This window comes from Branchiostoma floridae, chromosome 14, assembly GCF_000003815.2.
Source record: "Branchiostoma floridae strain S238N-H82 chromosome 14, Bfl_VNyyK, whole genome shotgun sequence".
Lineage (NCBI taxonomy): Eukaryota > Metazoa > Chordata > Leptocardii > Amphioxiformes > Branchiostomatidae > Branchiostoma > Branchiostoma floridae.
The window spans coordinates 16,053,434-16,074,831 of record NC_049992.1 but is presented as its reverse complement, the minus strand read 5'-3'; the positions used below and the strand labels follow the sequence as shown (position 1 = coordinate 16,074,831).

At 39.3% G+C, this 21,398-nt stretch overlaps 1 protein-coding gene and 1 long non-coding RNA gene across 2 annotated transcripts in view; one reads left to right on the top strand and one right to left on the bottom strand.

The window, feature by feature from the left end:
- The window catches only part of LOC118430177 (ATP-binding cassette sub-family A member 5-like), a 35,140-nt gene extending 16,026 nt beyond the window's left edge, over positions 1 to 19,114 (top strand). The window contains exons 23-34 of the mRNA XM_035840886.1: positions 109 to 198; positions 434 to 519; positions 868 to 1,030; positions 1,345 to 1,566; positions 5,640 to 5,812; positions 6,991 to 7,066; positions 7,447 to 7,541; positions 14,473 to 14,592; positions 15,244 to 15,351; positions 16,921 to 17,060; positions 18,259 to 18,314; positions 18,573 to 19,114. Coding sequence (XP_035696779.1) covers positions 109 to 198; positions 434 to 519; positions 868 to 1,030; positions 1,345 to 1,566; positions 5,640 to 5,812; positions 6,991 to 7,066; positions 7,447 to 7,541; positions 14,473 to 14,592; positions 15,244 to 15,351; positions 16,921 to 17,060; positions 18,259 to 18,314; positions 18,573 to 18,704 — 1,461 coding nt within the window. The 3' untranslated portion in view covers positions 18,705 to 19,114. The remainder of the gene's footprint in view (positions 1 to 108; positions 199 to 433; positions 520 to 867; positions 1,031 to 1,344; positions 1,567 to 5,639; positions 5,813 to 6,990; positions 7,067 to 7,446; positions 7,542 to 14,472; positions 14,593 to 15,243; positions 15,352 to 16,920; positions 17,061 to 18,258; positions 18,315 to 18,572) is intronic.
- A 300-nt stretch (positions 19,115 to 19,414) lies between these two features.
- Positions 19,415 to 20,834, bottom strand: LOC118430547. Its single transcript, XR_004832872.1, has 2 exons — positions 19,948 to 20,834; positions 19,415 to 19,732 (listed from the first exon to the last, which is right to left on the bottom strand). It is a non-coding gene; the product is annotated as an uncharacterized LOC118430547 (long non-coding RNA).
- Positions 20,835 to 21,398: the final 564 nt, after the last annotated feature.

The window sequence follows — 21,398 nt, the reverse complement described above, 5'->3', positions numbered from 1 at the left end:
TGAAATGAAAAATATTTATGTTGTATTGCTGACTACATTGTATTGCTGACTCAGAGAAAATAGATCATGTGCAATGTGTGAAAAACAAGTGTTATTTTTATTTTCCAGCTGCACAGAAGTTATGCCATAGTTGGACGGCCTTTGACGTTCTCAGACTATTTTGAATGGTCCAGCAACATCCCCATCTGCTATGTGTCTGTGAGTTCAAAAAAGTTTTTTTTAGAACATTTTTTAAAAACTTAAGGTCCTATGCTTGTGTCTGATCAAAAGGTCCAGTGATGGCAAGCACCCTCAACTTGGTTTATTATTACACATATTCTACAAAATATGGGACTAATGTCATCAGGTTGATGAAAGACTGAAGAAGATGCATTTTTCTTCTCTTGCTTACTACCATATGCTGATTACACTAATGTTGCTGCTGTGATGTTAGTTGTTGCTGGGATGTGTGCCGCTGTACTTTCTCCTGAGATTCTTGGATGTCAGGAGTACTGGAGGAGACCCTGTGGATATCTGTAGGTGAGTGGTAGAAGAAATAGTCTTTCAGCAATACCAATACATCAGTACACCAATCTACTTTCTTGTTTTTTGGCTTCAAAAAACAAGAGACTCTGTGCACTGGGTAAAGTCCATACTGTGGTGTTATGCTTGTTTACCTGTATCCATGGCAATTTCTGGTAAGAATCAATTGACACCAATCTGGCAAAAGACTATAACCATCATTTCCTTGTGTTACATGCCAGTATTGTAGCTTGATAGCTGTTATCTTAGGCATTGTCAAATCTTTGTTGCAGTTCATGTTTGCTATGCTAGAGGGACTCTCGGCACCAGGATATCTCAGGACAATGTTTTTTGTCCATACTTTAGATGTGGGTCTCAGAAATCCAGGAAGTCACATGAGCTGCTGGATTCTTTCACCAACCCCTCCTACAACACATTCTCTACTGTGGACACTGGGAAGGAGGATGACGACATCGTCAAAGAGCGACACAGAGTCAGCCAAGTCCTGTCAGGTTCAAATTATGGCAAGGTGGTTGTCATAATTATAATGGCTTACCTTTGCATCATAAGCAATTACATAATACTGTAAAAGAAGATTAATGAGCTATACTGTAGCTGTAATGCTGCTGTAGCCCATCCTGGACATTCTTTTGTTATACAGCTTAACTGATGTAATAGAATTTCTTCTTTGGAACATCGTATGTCATTGTTGAAGTCAAATATGGGTATATATGGATCGTAAAGAGTCATTGGCTGTATCATATTCAAACACGCAATAATGCTACAAGCTACAAAGGACACATTGTGATTTAAGAGTTTTTCTTGCCTTTTTCACCTCCTTAGCCACCTGTTGTGACACTCCAGAACCTGACCAAGACGTTCCCCAAAGATGGTGGCTTCAAGTTGTTTAAGAAGACAAAGGAAGAACAGTACAAGACTGCCGTGAGTCAGCTGACCCTGGGGGTGGAGTCTGGGGAGGTGTTTGGCCTGCTGGGGCCCAATGGTGCAGGGAAAACTACAGCCATGAACGTCATTACAGCTGATATGGCTCCATCAGAGGGCAGGGTAAGGGAAGGGGATGGATGAGCAGATGGATGGGTGAGTGGGTGGGTGAGTGGGTGGGTGGGTGATTGGTTGAGTGAGTGAGTGAGTGAGTGAGTGAGTGAGTGAGTGAAAGACTGAATGAGTGGATGATTGAATGAATGAGTAAGTGAGTGAGAGTGCTTGACTGACTGAGTGAGTGAGTGAGTGAGTGAAAGACTGAGTGAGTGGATTATTGAATGAATCAAGGAGTGCATGAGTGAGTAAGTGAGTGAGTGAGTGAGTGAGTGATTGATCAGTGAGTGAGAGTGAGTGAGTGAGTGGACAACAAAAGGAGAACAAAAATGAATGCTGAAGATGAATCTTTCTCTTCTTGGATAAGGCAAGAAAGAATGTAATAGTTACTTTGAACAAAGACAACAAGGATGGTAAAAAAAGAGACCGATCATATTCAATGTGTGTGATGTTCTTCAAAGTAACGTACAGACAAGGCCTCATCAGAAAGCAGAGAAATTCCACCAGAGGTAGACATGAATAAGTGGAGCAGTCAGTTAGTCAGTAAAGTAGACAGATATTGATTAATACCAGCATCATGTCAGGCTTGAACAATGTTTGATAAATGGGAGTGTCAGGGCTCTATAAGTAAGGCCATTGTTTTACAGGCTGCGCAGGTGTTGTAGGATTTACAGATTAGAAAACTACCAGGGGAAGATTGAAAAGGGCAAGAATGAAAAGCAACCCTCCGCCATTAAATCAAATTTGATAGATGGCTTAAAAACTAGGTCGAAATAATTGCTGTGGAGAGCATTCTCTTTCTTAGTCATTCAACCGCCAACATTGAAAGTGATTTTTGCCAGGTTGGTGAAATGGCTGAGTGGGTAGGCTAGTAGACAGGAAATCAAGGTCATGGGTTTGCCTTCTGGCTAGACATTGTGTCCTTGGGAAAACCTCTGGATCTTCACTCAGATGTAAAAATGAGCACTTAGCTTCACCTGGGGAGTTAAGAGGCAGTCAAGAGAGATGGATGGGCTCAACCTTCCAATATTGTGCCCTCAGACACATTGGATAACAACCCACTGCCCCTACAGCCTCAAAAGGCCTATGGAACTACCTTTATTATATTTCTTACCCTTGACCTTCTATAATTATAAATGAAGAGCCATTCTATGGAAAAAGTTGGGAATGGAAAACATTTCACAAAATATGATACATAACAATTAGATTAAGCACACAGTTATGATGAAAAAGTATTAATCTGATAAAGGCTTCCAAAGCAGCATTTTCACATGATGACTTAAGCTCTGCAGTAGGACATCCATATCTGTAAAATCCGTTCTGCCCTTTTCAAAATGTATTTAATCCTAGGGATCAGCATGATATTCAGCCATGGCCTTTAAACAGTATAATCTTGTATCCTGTTATTTCCTCAGGAAAGCCTTTGCCCATTTTATGGATCACTTGCCTCTCTATGTTTTATGAACTCTCTGGTTAGTTGCCTGTGGGTTCAAGTTCCTGCAATTTTGTAAATAAGAGGCTATACATTTTCTTTAAGGTTGGTTCAGGTTTCTAACCAGGGTTCATCCTTCCGTTTTTGACGGATTCTTGCTGCTGCGGGGATGGACAAAAATTTTGCCCATTCTGCCTGTGATGGACAAAAATCAGCATATAAAGATATTAACTGAACCTTGAACCAAGTTGAGTTTGCCAGCAAAATGTGCCCCTCAAAATAAAGGAAAGCGTTTCAGAGGGTCTATATTTCACAATTTTCTGGGGGGAGCATGACGTCAAACCCCCCCAAGGATCTTTGCGCCTTCGACAGGATTCTCCATTCAAAAGTTAAACCCAGGGGACGGAAAAAAAATCAGGCTGGCTAGAACACTGGCAATGGTTCCGTATCTAACAGTGTGTCACAGCATTATACAGTAACATGATATTTTAAAGAATGACTACAGCTATTGAGGAATGTGAACATTAACTCAAGCAACTCCCAAGATGCCAGTGCTCAAATTAGATAAAGCAAAGTGCAACAAAGTGGTACATGAATTAGATCTAATTTCTAATTGGATCAGAGGTAGTTGCTGGTTGATGGGGCTTCTTGAAGCTGCTGAAAGTTTGTTATGTTGTCCAAACCATCCATTTTGTGAGGCACAGATTCTCCTGTTTTCATTAATCATCTAAAAGCTAAAAGCAATTCTTGTTAGGAGATCCCTCTTTTCTCTGTGCATCATCAATAGATTAATCAAACAAAACTACACTAAACTATGATAAATGCTTTAAAACATTTTTCAGACTGTTATACAATCATGAACATTTTGTCAGCCATAACATCCTGTTCACTGCCAGGCATTACTGGTCAACATATACATGTTACTGTTTCCTTCTTGTTGTTAAGATGTTGTTGATAATACATACGAGCAGGTGTGCCATTGACGTCATCATCGCAGTGCGATGGACATCCAGCAACAATAATACATGTACATGTGAGATGTTGTTGCCCGCAAGCCTTGAATAGTTGGTGAATCACTAGTAGATATATTTGATATATTGGTTGTTTACAGAGAACTTTGACTTACATTTATTTGCACACAAGCAGTAACATCTATTATCATAATACCGGTACGTTTACGACGATTTCTCTAGCCATACTGATTTGACAAATTGTCAACGCATCATTTTCTCCAGTTACATGTTGCTGTTATAGGTTACCCATGCCACTTCTTCTGTGTAACTTTTCTGCCACTCCTGTCCCGCTAAAAGCACAATATTGTAATTGTAAGACGCCGCGGAATTACATGGCGAACGGGCGCGTGGCTGGAGGGGGTAAAAATACCGGCCGGAAGAAACACGGCACAATTAACTGTCGCTATGTACCTTTATACATCCTCTGATGTTCCTTCCTTTTCTGTTAGTAAATGCATAAAACATAAACCTGCATGAGCATACACAAAATGTCATGAGAAAACGGACATATACTGTCAAGAATTTTCATTTAACTTCTCCATCACAACCGCTATGACGTAACACTTCACTGCTAGCGTAGATATAAAAATGGCGGGAAAATGGCTGCGTACGTTCAATTTTGCACATTCAGTCGTAGATCCGGGCTATTATGCAACGGTTCTTCACACTTTTACATGAGTTGTAGGTCACCAACAGAAATTCAAGATTGTTGTTGAATCATGTTCGTCTTGTGCTGTGAGCATGTGTAATTATGATCTACAATGTACAAATATGGCAATGAATGTGACAGTGTGTTCGTCCCACGACGAGCTGCCTACCCCGAAAAAGATACTGAAAACTTTTGGCCTTGTTGTCTTCGAATGCATTGTTATCGATGCTTTGTAAATGATGTATTGGACACCTAGATGTCTGAAGTGTGCACACCTCAGAAATAACTATTGTTGCATGTTTAGATCTCTTTCAATTCCATTATTTTTGATCGGCCGGTATAAGTCTTACGGCCAGTATTATGCCAGTGCATGTTATATAATCACCTGCTGACATTCAGTCAGTATTGCCCTGATGAATATTATAGATGATTATGTAGTCTGGTTGTTCACAAAGAATTTGAAATCAAAGTTCTTTGTAAACAACCAATATGTTAGATATATTTACCAGCGATTCACCAACCAGATAAAACTATTCATAGCATGCAGGTATTTATTATCAACAAAATCTCACATGATAAAACCAGTAATCTGTAACGATCGTTCACCTTTATTCGCGGGGTAGCCTATATCCGTTGTACCTAAAAATAGGATATTTAGGGGTACCACGTCGATGGACTGAGTGATTTCAAATTGCATTTTTTTCTTCATTATAATGCAGTTTGAGACCTCCTCCGTCAACTTGATATCCCGATCTACCCTGAACGAATAAAGGTTACAACGAATAAAGGTTACCCTGCAAATAAAGGTGAACTAACGTTATATGTCCCAACCCCCCCTTTCCAGACCTTCAAGAGTTACGGACTTGTCACCCGTGACATCCTGCCAGCCGTGATGTCTAGACATAAGAGTAGGAAAAGGTTACGTTTTCATGTAGAAGTTAGTTGACCTTTCAGTTCTAATCCATTTATCCCTCAATCACCCGTGCAGGTGTGTGTAGCGGGGCATGATATCTTGTCCAGTCTGTCCGAGGCTTTCCAAGCCATGGGATACTGTCCGCAGACAGATGCATTGTGGGAGCTGGTCACGCTGCGCGAACACCTGGAGATCTACGCAGCCATGCGAGGCATGAAGGACAAGGACATCAAGGTCATCTGTGACCAGTAAGGAAAAACAGAATTTGTTATCCTGAAAAATGTGTATTTTATAGTGGCCTGGGGTTCCATATAGTTCAATTCCAACAACTTTTTTAAAACCTCAATATTATTGTGTGTGCTGCTGTCAAAAATCCAAACAACTGTTTTTTAACCCTGAAGCTAGCTGGCACAGCATCAGTTCTTTTTTTGAATCAAGAAATAAAGTTGTTGACGTGATGTGCATTGACATCATGTCTTTTGCTCTTTTTTTTTTATAATCTTGAGTTTCCTAGGGTTGGCATGCTATAAATAAGATGCAACAGGGGGTATTCCGTATTGCCCTCCGTCCCAGCCCCCCCGTGTGTTGGGTAGCCCTTCTACATTCGAGCCCATAACACTGAGGAAGCCACACGGCGAAACATTGTTGTGTGTCGGTTCGAATAAAGTTCCTAAACGGGGAACATGCGGCTCCAGCTTCTTTTCTGAAGATGTGGCTTAAGTGTGAACGGTTGGCTTGAGGTCTCCTTCTCCACATATACCTTCAACCTTCTACCGTTCGGCGAACCTATCTGCGGTTGGGCCATACGGAATGCCCTTTGTCGTATTCCACAATGTATATAATATATTTCTCACACAAAGCCAATACCCCTTTGTTTGTCTACCTGTGCCAGTCTTTTGACTCATCATATCAACACAATAGTGTTTTGCTTTTTACACCTAAATCAATATAGGCCTCGGTCGACAAAAGGTCAAAATCCTACCTCACGTATGTTTGTATAGGCAGGGCTTGATATATTGCATATGGAGTGTCGTAACCTGACTTCAGAAGAGCTAATAAAAGTAGAAGATACGAGGTATATGCAGGGAAGAAAAGCTTTCACATGAAACAGGAATGATGAACAGACTATAAACTTTATGTTCGATGGTAAATTTTGGCTATTTTCATTCTTCACAACACAATGGTTACCATCCAAGTGTATCGTATATTGGATGTATGCATAGTGGGCCCCAGAATGTACTCTTCCATGTGATATAAATTGTTTACAGCATTGAATGTGTTTGGTGAAACATGTCGTGATAATGTGAGAACAAAGAGTGCAGACTGTCAGTATATACAGAATAAAGAATTATGAATGTCTTTGATTGCACACAATGCAATTTGAGAGCTTTGTAGTATACTAAGGTGTTGTTTATCCCCAAAACAGCTTTATTGAGTCTATGGAGATAGAGGAACATGCACAGAAGAGAAGTTCAGCTTTGTCTGGTGGCACCAAAAGAAAGGTAGGCTTTAGTAGTTAAACTTTTCTACTTTCCCATATTTGACTCAATTCATATTGTATCATTGTAAAAGACGTTTATCTCATATGCAATTTTAACTTAGTGTGTAAGGAAAACCTTTTGTTGCTATTCCTATATTTTAAGTTGCTTGATGTACATGTACAATGTACTATATTATAATAATTCTTTTCTCTGCGGTTTTAGCTTCTCACCAATACAAAGTTGTTTGCAAAATGGTACCCAGCAGAGAAAGTTAAAAAGTGTGTTTCTTCTTCCTTCAGACAGTGCCATTATATTATCTGCAAGAACTTACCATTTTAGTTGTAGAATGCCAGAGAAGTTTTCTGTAACACTTTTCTGAATATTAGTGTTTTTTCTTCTAGCTGAGTTTTGCGATGAGCATGCTGGGAAACACTCAAGTTGTTCTGATGGACGAGCCATCCACTGGTATGGACCCTGGAGCCAAGCGCTTTCTGTGGTGAGGTTTTTTACAACACAATGGTCAAAAAAGGTTTTAAAAATTCAAATGTACGATTCTAAGATGAATTAAAATTTTTTTTAGAGTTTAATCATTATTTTTTTATTCTTTCATTTTTTCATAATTTACTTTACTGTCAGGGGGATCTTGTTCTCTGCCAGTGCTGTTCAGACAAGCGTTTCCCCCCTAGTGGGTCTGGATCCGAAGCGGTATGTAAAGATGTTATCATCAACGATCTGTTATGTTTTACTGTTAACAAGATGGACACTCTTCCGTTCGACATCATTACGAAGTTGTGTACCGAGACGTACATGGAAGAGGAAATAGAGACGGCTAAGAGACTTGTATTTGATACATGTAAGCCAGACGAACGCTACATAAAGCGAAAGGGAGCAGACAAGTCTACCGCCAATATGGAGGATATTCAGCGAGTTTTGCATTCTACTGCTCCTCCGTCGTTACCTACTTTCGTGTCCGCAACTCTCCACCTCCCCGCTGTGAATCTGGAACATGTAGACATCTCGGTTTGCATGCAAGAGCTTCAGATCGTGAGGCAGGAGATGAAACTGATTAGGGACTGCTCCATAGATTCGGTTAGAGTCCAGACTGAGCTTGTGGCCCTCAGGAAAGAGATCTGGGAATTGAAAAACAGGCTGAGCTGTGCTCCGCCGGCAGCGTCGTGTTCTGCTCCGCCGGCAGCGTCGTGTTCTGCTCCGCCGGCAGCGTCGAGTTCTGCTCCGCCGGCAACGTCGACTCTCGCCAGGCCGAAGGAATCCTACGCCAATGCCGTGTCTGACACCTGCCCGTCGGAGACTATCCCTAAGTCCCTGCACGCGGGCGACCCTGGTCGGCAGGTGGAGAGGGCGCTTGCCACAAAGTCATCGCAGGCATCCCGACGTCGTGGCTACTCGAGTGGCTCTAGGGCTGTTCCCCGACCGCAGTCCACCTCAGCTGGTGGCCACAGTGACCTTGACTCTGAGGGCTTCCGCCTGGTGCAGAGAAAGAAGCAGAGGTCTAGGGCAGTGGTGGGTACGGCGGTGTCGTCCAGTCTGTCTGCGGTTAAGTCAAGACCAGCGGAGATCTTTGTGACGCGCCTTGAACCGGACACACTGACTCAGGATGTTGAAAGGTACTTGACTGATAACTTGTCGCAGAAATTCACAGTGTCCTGTTCTAAACTGACCACAAAATACGATGGGTATTCTTCGTTCCGCGTCTCTGTTGACTGCAATGCTGTGTCGGAAGTCCTGTCCCCATCTTTCTGGCCATGTGGGATCCTAGTGCGCCGCTTTCACAGTAGGCGACGCTCTTCCACTTCTTAACCATGGACTTGAAACAGAAACTGCGGATTGCATCATATAACTGCCGTTCTGTCAAGAACTCAGTTGGAACAATCAAAAGTCTATGTGAATCAAATGACATTATTATGTTGCAAGAACACTGGCTTCTGCCTGATGATATCCCTTTTCTAAGCAGTATTAGTCCTGAGTTTATGGCCTCCGGGAAATCCCCAGTAAATCTTGAAGCAGGGGTGCTACAAGGACGCCCGTATGGGGGAGTGGGGATCATGTGGAGAAAGACCCTATCTTCTGTCATATCTCCTGTTGACATTGATGATGATAGTCTCATTGCTGTTAGAATAGATTTGAATGGATGTCAATTACTCTGTGTATGTGTATATATGCCTTGTGATATGCCAGCAAATACTGACTCATTTCTTGAGAAGCTGGGTAAACTTGAGGCACTCTTGGAGGATTATAATTCGTATGCTACGGTAATCTTGGGCGATTTTAATGCCTCACCTACAAGTAGATTTGGTGTATTGTTACAGACGTTTTGCGAGGAAACTGGATTACACTGCTCAGACAGGGAACTTCTTCCGGCCGATTCTTACACTTACCTCAGTGATGTCCATGCTTCCACATCATGGATCGATCACTGTCTGGCAAGTGACACGGCTCACCAAAACATCAACAATATTCAGGTGTTGCATGATTATGTCTCCTCTGATCACTTTCCACTCTGTATCTCTTTAGATGCAAATTTCCCAGCCATAGCTAAGGCTGCATACTCCGAGATTCCTCGCAAAATCACTGACTGGGCCAGGGCGATGCCAGGCCAAGTCGACATGTATCGTTTATCTGTGGACAGTTTTCTGTCAAACGTGGAAATTCCACTAGACGCAATGATTTGTAAGGATCCGAATTGTCAGGATCAAGCGCATACTAATGCCCTCAACCTGTTTACCTGCCAATTAATTGCCATTCTAAAAGATTCTGCGAATTCCACTATAACTCAAAGAACGTGTTGCAATTCCTTCACACCTGTCCCCGGATGGAATGAGGTTGTTAAGGATTTGCATACGGCTGCACGTGAGGCCTACATTCTTTGGAGGGAAAGTGGCCGCCCTCGATCTGGTCCAATTTTTTCCTTAATGAATCAAGCCAGGGCAAAGTTTAAGTATGCCCTAAGACAGTGTAGACAGGAGGAAAACAGGGCAAGAGCTGACTCGACTGCAAGAAGTTTCAATGCCGGCCATACTAGAGAATTCTGGACAAAGGTCCGTAGTACTAAATCCTCTCATTCTGTAATACCTAATACTATAGATGGTTGCTCTGGGACTGAGCAGATCGCAGACATGTGGAGGAGTCATTTTGAAAAACTGCTGAACTCTGTCAATAGTGAGGTACATAGACCTGCTGTTATGTCTGATTTGTCGACAGGTTGTCCTTTTGAATTTGATTCGGGGATGCAAATCTCTCCTGTGGAAGTATATGATATCATTCGAAACTTACCCAATGGAAAAGCGGTAGGGTCTGACGGAATCAGTAATGAACACCTTAAATATGCGGGGCCTAAGCTTAGCATATGCATATCACTATTGTTTTCAGCCGGGCTTGTCCATAACTTCATTCCGAAAAGTATGTTAGATACTACCATCATTCCGGTTGTTAAAAACAAAACTGGTAATATTTCTGATAGTGATAACTATAGACCAATAGCAATTGCATCAGCATTATCCAAAGTTCTGGAGGCTGTTTTATTGAACAGGCTAGAGCCATATCTTCAAACCACTGCTCATCAGTTCGGTTTCAAACGAGGACATGGTCTTGACATGTGTGTATTTACTTTAAAACAGACAATTGAGTACTACCGGGGTCTCGGCTCTCCAGTTTTTGCTTGTTTTTTGGACGCCTCCAAGGCTTTTGATAGGGTAAACCATTGGACCCTATTTAAAAAACTACTTGACAGAAAGGTCCCGGTGTATTTGGTGAGGTTTCTGGTTTACTGGTACCAGAACCAAACAATGTGTATTAGATGGAACAATGTTTTGTCTCCCTGCTTTTATGTATCAAATGGTGTAAGGCAAGGGAGTCTGCTATCCCCGCTACTATTCAATGCATATATAGATGATTTAAGTTCGAGACTCAGTAGTACTAAAGTAGGTTGCTATATAGGAGGTTTTCTTGTGAACCATCTTTTTTATGCTGACGACATGTGTTTGTTATGTCCTAGCCTTAAGTCTCTGCAAAAACTTGTAAGTACTTGTGAGGACTTTGGTTTAGAAAATGATTTGTTATTCAATGTAAACAAGACATTGCTGCATGTACTTCCCGAGCGCTAGTTTGCCACTTCTACATCCGCTCCCGTCGATCAAATTGTATGGAGAGTGTTTGAGATTTGTGACATCATTTATATATCTTGGAATTGCTATTAATGACAGACTGAGTGATGATGACTGTATTCTTGCCCAGCTAAGGGGTCTGTACTGTCGTGCTAATACTATAATTCGAAAATTTTGTCTTTGTTCACCTGCTATTAAGAAACAACTGTTCACATCCCATTGTTCTCAACTATTTGGTGGGCAGTTGTGGAATTCTTTTCGCTCATGTGTTCTGTCGAAATGTCGAATTGCCTACAATAATTGTTTTCGTATCATTATGAGTTTCCCTAGATCTTGCAGCGCAAGTGAAATGTTCGTGTGCAATCATACCGATACCTTTGACGCCAGATGGCGTAAACAGTGCCACTCCTTTGTACATAGGCTTTTCAATTCTACTAATACCATTATACAGTCCGTACTTAGGTCCGACTCTTTTTACAAGAACTCATTTTTCACCAATCTCTGGCGCCGCCTCTACACATAGCCATAGTATTGTCAGTTTGTCTTGAAATGTTGTATATATTTTTTGTTTTTCATGTATGTCCCTCTGTCATATGGGCCAGTGAGAGCCTGAAATAAAGAAATAATAATAATAACTTTCTTCAAATTTGTAGATTTATTTCACACTACATTGAAATACATTCCTTGGTCTTGTGACTTACCAAAGTAATAAAACTGAATAAGGGGTCAAAGAACCCAGTGATGTATCAAGAGATGAATAACAAATTGAATTTTCTTTCCACACAACAAAGTGTTTTATTCAAGACCAATGTTTAGGTGACCATCTGTGACATTCCTCAGGGCAAAACTGGTTCTATCATGCACTGCAGCTAGAATCATTTCTTGCTAGTACCTGTGTCTGTGTCTATATAGTTGTCATAACTGCGCTTCAGCAAAATGCACCAGTTTTGCAGACGTGCGGCGTGGCAGTGACTGGTTCTATGACACAGACCTAACTTTTGCACGTCTATAGCTACGAGGGGCGTGCAATAAGTAATGGTCCTGACCCACTTCCAGTTGTCTGATCTAGATGAAATTTTGTATGTGTAATAATTCATATCTCTATGGGTTATGTTGCAAAAGACAGCTCTGAACTAATTGTGGTTTCTGATTTACTGGTGTTTGAACTTAGTCAGGTGCGAAATGGACCAGGTGTGAAATGGAACCAGTTGAGTGTCGCGCAGTGATCCGGTTTTTGTATTTGAAAGGACGCACACCAAAGAAGACTTTTGATGAAATAAATGAAACTTATGGTGATGATGCCCCATCATATGACCTTGTAAAACGCTGGCATCCTGAATTCAAACGTGGCTGGAAGTCTGTGGAAACAGCTCCCAGACCTGGTCGTCCCTCTTGTGCCATTGATGAGGCATCAGTTGGAGGACCAACCTGGGGTGTCCTACAAAATCGGTGTCCAGAGCTGCATCAAACGATGGGAGAAATGCATAACTCTGGGTGACTCCTATGAAGAGAAAGACTAATAACTGTGCCAAGTTTCATTAATCTCCTGCTATGGGAAATGGGTCAGGACCATTACTAATTGCACGCCCCTCGTACAAATGTTCTTTAAAACTACTCCGCCCCTACTGTGCTAGGTGATGATAAATCCCACTCTTTAATATTTTATCCCAATAACAACTAAAGCCTACATGTAGTTTCTAATTAACAATAAACAATATCAAGAAGACTTAGTGAAGCTTAGGTGACTACACATCTATACAATGGTTGGATACACATTTCTATCCATTTGTCTTCAAGATAAATGTTCTGTTGCATGGGACTGCCAGCTCATTTGTCAAGTACCCGTTATTCTGTCTTAAGAAATGATGAATCAGGGGTTTAAGATATTGATATTGATGGTTAGGAATATCATGTGCTTTGAGATGATCCTCATCATAAATCACATTATTTCCAACTGTGTGCATTGTTTCCCCTTGTGAACTCGAAATTATAGAAAGATCTTGAAAGTAACAAGCCACAATGTAATCGTTCATCTTGTCACAAATTTTAGACTTATTCATAGACGGATCCATGTTCTGCAAACTATGGCTGGATTAAGAGGAAGTTAAAGAATATGTTTACCTCCCCCCAAATACCTGGGGTGTTATTATATGTCAAAGAAGGTTTAGACATTAGAAATTCCTCCAATGATTGAAAAAGCCTCTAATAACTGTAAGAAACTTATCCCATACTGCAACTTCTGTATTAGTTAGATAAGCGTTAAGTTATAGAACTGTAGTTATGTAGATGCCATACTTTGTACCCCGTACAATTGTTGTGCAATAAAACTATCTAAGTATGTATCACAGTATGAATGTACCTGCCTTAAATGCGGAATAACTTCTTAGGTAGAAATTTAGTCCCAAAAGAATAATTATGCTTGTTGCCAAAGTGTTGAGTTATTCTCACTAGCACATACAGAAGGGAATGAGAAACTTGTGCATCTGTAATATATATGATACATTAATGTATTTGAGTTTTAAAACTTTTCATAGCAGATTAGTCCCCCTGGAACCCTGACAGCTGAAGTCATGCTGAGATTAATTGTTGTTTTTGATAATCTGCCACAATTTGTCATCCTTATCCCTGACTTTTGTCACCCCTCATAGATCATATACTTACTGATCATGTACATGTAGCTGTCAGTAGCTCTGAGGGCACTCCATGCAGTTAGAAGTTCCACCACAAGTATCTTTCTGGAGGGTGAAAATAATATATTTTGCAGCTACAGTCATTGGCAGTGATGTCAGTTCTTAATCTGGAGTAGATGGTTTCTGCTATGATCATTTCAAATAAGATAGATTTTACACTATTCTGTTGTACTAGATGAGAAGAAAGGAGGCACCCAAAGGACGTGTAATCATTTTTGTTTATAATTGTATGAAGAAAAATAACAAAAGAAGCTGATTTAAAAGAAACTTTTAAAATTAGAAGACTTGCCTGGCCTTGCATAAAGTTGCAGATAGCTCAGTTGGTAACTTGTCTTGATTTATCAATATTGTATACCTTAGAATCTATGTGTAGACTGTACTAGATCAAGTTAACTATCTAGTGTAACATTGTACAAGTAACAATCAATCACGCGGCGGATGTCGCACAAGTGTAGGTCAAGCAAGGGTCACTTCCTCCAACGTAATTTTCTACAATTGCCCTACTAGTCAATCCTACTATCTTTGATTGATTAATGGCATGACCACACAACATTTATTTAATGCTAATTGACCTTTCCTCTATCAAACAATAAGTCCTTTTGTTTACTGCACATAGGAACACCATCAGTGCTGCCTTCAGAGATAGCAGCCGAGGAGCCATACTCACGACTCACTCCATGGAGGAGGCTGATGCTCTGTGCTCCCGTGTTGGGATCATGGTCAATGGTCAGCTCAAGTAGGTTTGAAAACCAAATAGTGTCTTACTTTAGTCTCTTAAATGTTATATGTTTCTAATAAAGATCTATAACATCTTCTACCATAGTTCCACTAGGTCACATTGTATATCCACCACCCAAAGAGATGTCCAGTGCAATACTAGTGTAGGGCACTCCTGTATAATTTAACCTGTGCATGCCCGGGGCTGCTGCAATTAGAGTGGCTGAATTATGTAACCTGGCAGATAAATGTTAATGGAGGTTATACAAATTAAGTGGAAGCATAGTAAGCTTCATATTCTGACATTTGATAAAAGTATAATTTATTGGATGTACATATAAATCAGTAAGCAAATTATGTGCACATTATGTCCTACAATTTGTAGATGGATGATAGTATGAGTTCTATTCCACATTTTGTAATATCATATATAACTTACAATATTGATAAAATCATTTGATATTCTCCTTATAGGACAAGCTGATGTGACATTAACCAATGTAGATTTTGAACCCTGGCTCTTCACAGATTAGCCCTTGAGTGTAATGCCATTTGAAGTATTGAGAAATGACATTTCATGCTTGGTGCACAAAATCCAGAGCCGAGCCCATATAAAATCAAATTGGAAATAAAAATAGAAATTTTGAGGATGTGGTCTGTTTTCTTTCAGGTGTCTTGGTTCTACCCAGCATCTAAAGAACAAGTATGGAAGTGGGTACATTCTAGAAGTCAAGGTCAAGGAACAGTCAGAAGACATCAATAATGACCTTGACGCAAGGTGGGTACAGAGAAATCTAGTAAGCAGAAGGTAAGAATCTGGGCTGTCTCCAGTTTTAATTTGTTTCCATCCTACTTATTATTGTGGAGCTTAATAGTATATGATTGATTTTTGTACAGTTTAACATCTGTCATTTTAAGCTCATTAATATACACTGTCATCAGTTTTATGTCATGATTTTGGGACAGATGAGGTGACATTTTTGTCTGTCTCAACAAGTAAATGTCTGTCCCCTTGGCAGAAGAATTGGTCTTGGAGACAGATCTAGATCTGGTTGGAATACTGCACAAGTCTGCTTTTCTATTTCCACCTTGTATTTGGTCCACTATGGCAGAACCCTATTGTCTTGCTTGCTTAAGTCAAGTCCATCCAGTTACCCTACAGTCTAAGAAGTCTAAACAGTGTAATGAGGTATTACAGCCATTTGCAACACATCATATTTACCATACCAGCACAGTCCCTTAAGAACTTGATCCCTGCTGTCAATCCTTTACCTGAGCCCTGTCAATCATGTCATACTAGCTTGCCTGAGACTATGAGATACGAGTGGATTTCCCATCCTTGGTGGTAATGCATGAATAGCCATAATGTATTAAGTAATACAATTTCCTGCTCTTTTAACTTGAAGGTCACAGGTATTTTGTCAGAAGTCATCAAGGACCAATTAAGGGGAAAGCTGTGCTTTAGACTTAGACAGCTGTTTAGTGATGATATGACAAAACTACCATACCTGCAGCTGAAGAGGAGCACATTTCTGATGTACATGAACATTATTGAGCTTTAGGATAGAGATAGAACTTTATTGTACGACAATTGTACATGATACAATGTATGGCAACAACTATTACACAAAGTACAAAACAGAGGTATAGGATAAAGCTTAGCAACCTAGTTAGCATAACAATAAGGGCTAACATAATTCTTTGGTATAGTATTACTGTAGAGTGGGCTAATCATAGAGATGTCTGCTGCTCCCTTTTTCCCTACATTACATGTTTTCTCTCTACATGTATATGTTACTTTCATGTATGTTTTTGTGATACAGTATAACGCTAGTTCACCTTTATCCGTGGGGTGACCTTTATTCGTTGCATTTGAAAACAACACATTTAGGAGTATTAAGTCTGTGGACTGTAGTTTCAAATTTCAATATTTTCAAAATTTTCTGATTTGAAACCACCGTCTACGCGTTCATATCCCTAAATACTTTTTTTTCTTACAAGCAACGAATATAGGTTACCCTCGGATAAAGGCAAACCAGCGTTAGATGCCAATCTATGTTTATTGGTTTATTATTATTATTAAATTACTTGATAGCAATTATTCTACAAACAGTGACACTTCGAAGGCATAAACACATACCAAATTTCTTATGTCTATTCAGTACATCTTGTTCACAGAGTGGGCAGCTCCCAGCCATCATTGTGGGACTAGGTCACTCCGTGAACAAGATGTACAAATGTACTGAACAGACATCGATCAAATATACATCAAAAATACATCCAAAATACATAACACTATCAGACACCCTCTTTAATTGTGATATATCACTTGTCTGACTATTTGCAGCCTTGATCGACTGGACAGTTTTGTCCACGACCTTTTCCCTGATGCTGCTGAGGCAGAGGTCATCAGTAACCATGTGACATACAACATCCCCAAGGAAGATGTCAGGTCCTTAGCTAGAGTCTTCACAGCTCTAGAAGAGGGTAGGTTAAATAATGCTCCACAGAATCATATGATAATAGAAGAATCCAAGTGTCCACATTTTGATAAAAAGACTAACAGCAAGCAGATTGTTGATGGACGTAGCAGAACACTTTGGACTAATGACATTTACAGCTTAAAGGTACACATCAGATTTTTGGGAAAAACTTTTGTTACACAGTGGATCATGTAACCCCCAGCAGGAGTCCTAACGTCTCATTGAAAATTTTAAAAAATCTCGAGATTTTTCGGTAACGTTAAATCTCAATATTTTTTTTAGACAATCTTGAGATCTTTTGAGACAAATCTTGAGATTTCACAACAATCTTGAGATTTTTCATAACAATCTTAAAGATCATTCAGAAGGTCACAAGATACTTTGAAATGATATGAAGATTCTTTTTCAAAGCAAATTTGAAAATATCTTAAGATTAAGTCAAAACATCTCAAGATCAAGTCAAAACAGCACAAGATTTAAGACAAAATCTCAAGATGTTTGGTACAAACCTCAAGATTGTTTGATTTTCAACAAAGCATGAAGACCCTCACTGGGGGTCATTATGATAGGTTGAGTACCAGAGAAATTTCTGACAAAATATCAGATTATGTATTACGTTTAAGCTGCGAAAGGCTACGAGCATTAGTCCAAAGTGCTCTGCTCAGTCCAATGATAATAATAGTCACTACAGGTTACATACAGGCTGCCAAACTTTAGAATTGCCAACCTGCAAACAAGAGAATTAGATATATCATTCTGTAACTTTACTATAGTGATATATATCTAATATATTTGTGATATCAATTATTGCATATACAAAAATTAGTCATCAATGAGCAATGTGAGGAAAATGTTTCTGTCACTGATTTCCTATGTGTGATAAGGAGTACCTAATGAATGTCATCTATCATTGCAGAGCATTTCTGTTGACAATGTACCAATCCCTTGTGTCTTTGTTATTGAGAATATGTCACAACAAATGATCATTCTAACTTACGGTATTCCTCATAAGATACTGAACGAACCTGTTGTTGGCATCAAAATGTTGATAGGAGTTTGGAACTAAGTTCTTCTAGAAATATCAGTGGAGTGGCATGAAGTATCATAATTTTGGCAATAGATGAGTTATATTGTTACAGTACACTGTTAGTTTTATTCTTGCCTATGTGGAATCCTTATGTGCAGCTTTTGTTATTCTACAGGAAAGACAAATGTTGGAATAGAAGAATACAGTTTCAGCCAGTCTACTTTGGAGCAGGTAACAATAACCTTTGAAATCAATTAAGTGTCTGATGATATTTGCTTATTTCTGGGAATTTTTAGTAAGCATTTGACTTTTGTATCATGGAGTATGAAAAGTGTATATTAAGTTTTCTATCCACTTGTGCTGGTCAGTTTTAGAATGCCAGAAAATGAATGTCGCTGTTGATGACATAGACATGGTTGTGTCATGCAAATCTACAAAAATATTTCATAGAGGTATGAGGTCTTTGAACTCCTGTTCCTGTATCTTTAGGTGTTCCTCCAGTTTGCCCGTCTTCAGGAGGATGAGGATGGGGAGGAGGACCAGGGTATCAGACGGAAGAGCATCAAACGGCAGAGATCACTTAGTGGGAGGAGTCTAGATGAAAATACTGAGCTGGTCTGAGTCTTACCTATACCTTTGTTTGTTTATTGGTTGCTTAAAATTTTGCAGTCTTGAAGAAGATAATTGAAAACATTCAACACTAACCAAGGACGTCCTTGCACTAACGCTCTAACAACTAACAAAATGATAGTTCATAGTTGCCAGAAACTCAGGTCCTTTCGAAATCTGTCTTTTGAAACTATGCTAAAAATTTATTATCAAAATGATATTCTTGATAGTCCTTGAGAGATTTTATCATGAGTGTATGAAAATATAAATTATGCATCAGATATTTTAGGGGAAAGTATTTTAAGTTACCTAGAAGGAAATATTGGAATATCTTGAGTGATGACCTTACCTCACTAATGTAAGTTGTGTATTATGTGTAATATTGCCGTATTGCTGCATTACATTTAAGTATATTTTAACTGTATATATTATTATTAACTTCTCAAAAGTTTTTTGATTACTATAAAAAATTATAGAGTCAAGAGATGTGTTGTACATATCTATAATGTTTGAAGATGTACAAATAATATATAATCTTATTTTCCAAAGCAAATGGATTTCTTAAAATTTCAAGCCACTCTTGGATTGGATAAAATGATACAAATCTTATAACATACATTAGAAACATAAGAAGTGATACATACAGTTCTCAAGACTACAGTCTGTAATAATGCAGAACTAGTTCTGTCTGCCGAATTAAGCTGTAGTTGATACAAATTGTCTTCTTGGTTGAGCTTATATCTAAGTAAATGTTAGATTGCATGTTATAAAAGTTCTTATGGTGAAAAAGGCAGTTAATTTATAAAGGAACAAGCTTAAGGCAGGTACACTTTCAGATAAAAAAGAATTGGACAGTATCATCATAAAGATCATAAGGGTTAAGAAAGATTCATATGTGTTAGATAAAAGCACTGTATAATTCAGGCACTGCATCTGGCCAACATCTATAACTATGAGTTCCCTGAACTGATGACTTAGCCTTTACTCAGGGACTATATAATTATTGGTAAATCAATATGTGTAGTTAGTGCACTTCCCACCTGCTACGGTCTCTGTCAGAAACGATGTACACTGTCAGATAAAAAGAATTGGACAGTATCATAAAATCATACTAGTTAAACAATGTGTTAGATAAAAGCACTGAATAGTTCAGGCACTGCATCAACTATGAGTTCCCTGAACTGATGACATAGCCTTTACTCAGGGACTATATAATTATTGGTAAATCAATATGTGTAGTTAGTGCACTTCCCACCTGCTACGGTCTCTGTCAGAAGTGATGTGCAAGGCCATAAATCTGGGATGCCCTGCTGTGTGATATTACTGCTTTGATAAGAACTGGACAGCCACTCATTAGCCAAGAGAAGGAGGTCTCTCTTTCCCTGCCCCTCTTAAATATCAGGAGCAATTTGTAGTAAAGTGGTAAGGCCTTTAATGCTTGCCAGGCCTTACGTTTCCCGTGGTTGGAGTCCTGTCATTTGCTCCTGTTTCTTGTAATAAAAGCTTGAGGCTGAAGCTTAGATAGTGGGCTGTGATCATATATGTTTAAAGACTTCATTGGAATCTATTTGCCATTCCATACTTTACAGAGGTTTACAATGCATTATATGACTGAGTGTGATGTGCCAAAGTGCAGTAAGCTAGATACCGGATGATATACATATAGTTCAGAATAAGACATAATGCATACAATACTGCATATTGTGCAATAATGAGTTGTGTCTAATATAAAAAGCCATCTGGCTGTGGAGATGCTTTAAGCAAATCTGGCTACATAAGCCACCATTTTTAAAAGAAGCCATAACCATCGGGTGAACACTTGAACAGATCCTGGCCTTCAGCCGTTGGGTGACCAAACCGGTGGTCAGGCACACTTTGTGTTTTCAGGATCCACTTTGATGCAATTTCTATATATTACTTCCAACAGAATGTGCATAAATCTAACTCGTGTAGTTGCTTAGTTTGAAGCTGAGAGTCGCTGATTTTGAGGAAATGGAGCATACATGTATCTTAATAGAAGTTTTGATAGCTGAGTTGGAAGTACATAAAAGGAAAAATTTCATTAAAACTGTAAGAAAGTGCTGTCATATTTGTTTCTTTACTGTTAAAGTTGTTCCATGTTCAAGGAGTTTTGTTTTCAGTATCTCTTTATTGTTTGGAATTTTTAAATTCATTTCTTGTCTTGTGTTTAAATATGTGTTCATTTTATAGAATCTGGGGTTGGTGGAGTAGATTTTATCATAGGAGTTTGTACTTATTTGTGCTGCAATTATGCACGTAACGTTACATGTAGTACACTTTATTATCATACGTACGTGTCACGGAACTATCTATCCACTTAGCGTACTTGAAAATGTGTACTAGTAGATGTCATTTTGGATCTGCACAATTAGTTCAACATCTGTTATGACAAGCATGCACTTCTGCTTTGTGAAAGGTTCTCTCTAGACGTCAAAATGCATGTACTGCAGGTCCTATTAGCAGTCTATACTCAAAGAGAGCAGATGACGTTATGGAGGCAATGACCAGACTGCTGTAATTGGCCTATTACAAATACAGTTTGTATGTACTTAACCACTCCATGCATTGTCCTTGTACTTCACAAGCAATCATTTGCTCCCCCGGGACTTTCTGAAAGGTATGATTTTCTTTCCATTTTCAATTGAATTCATAAATTTGACATGATGGTGGGTACTTGCTGTCTCA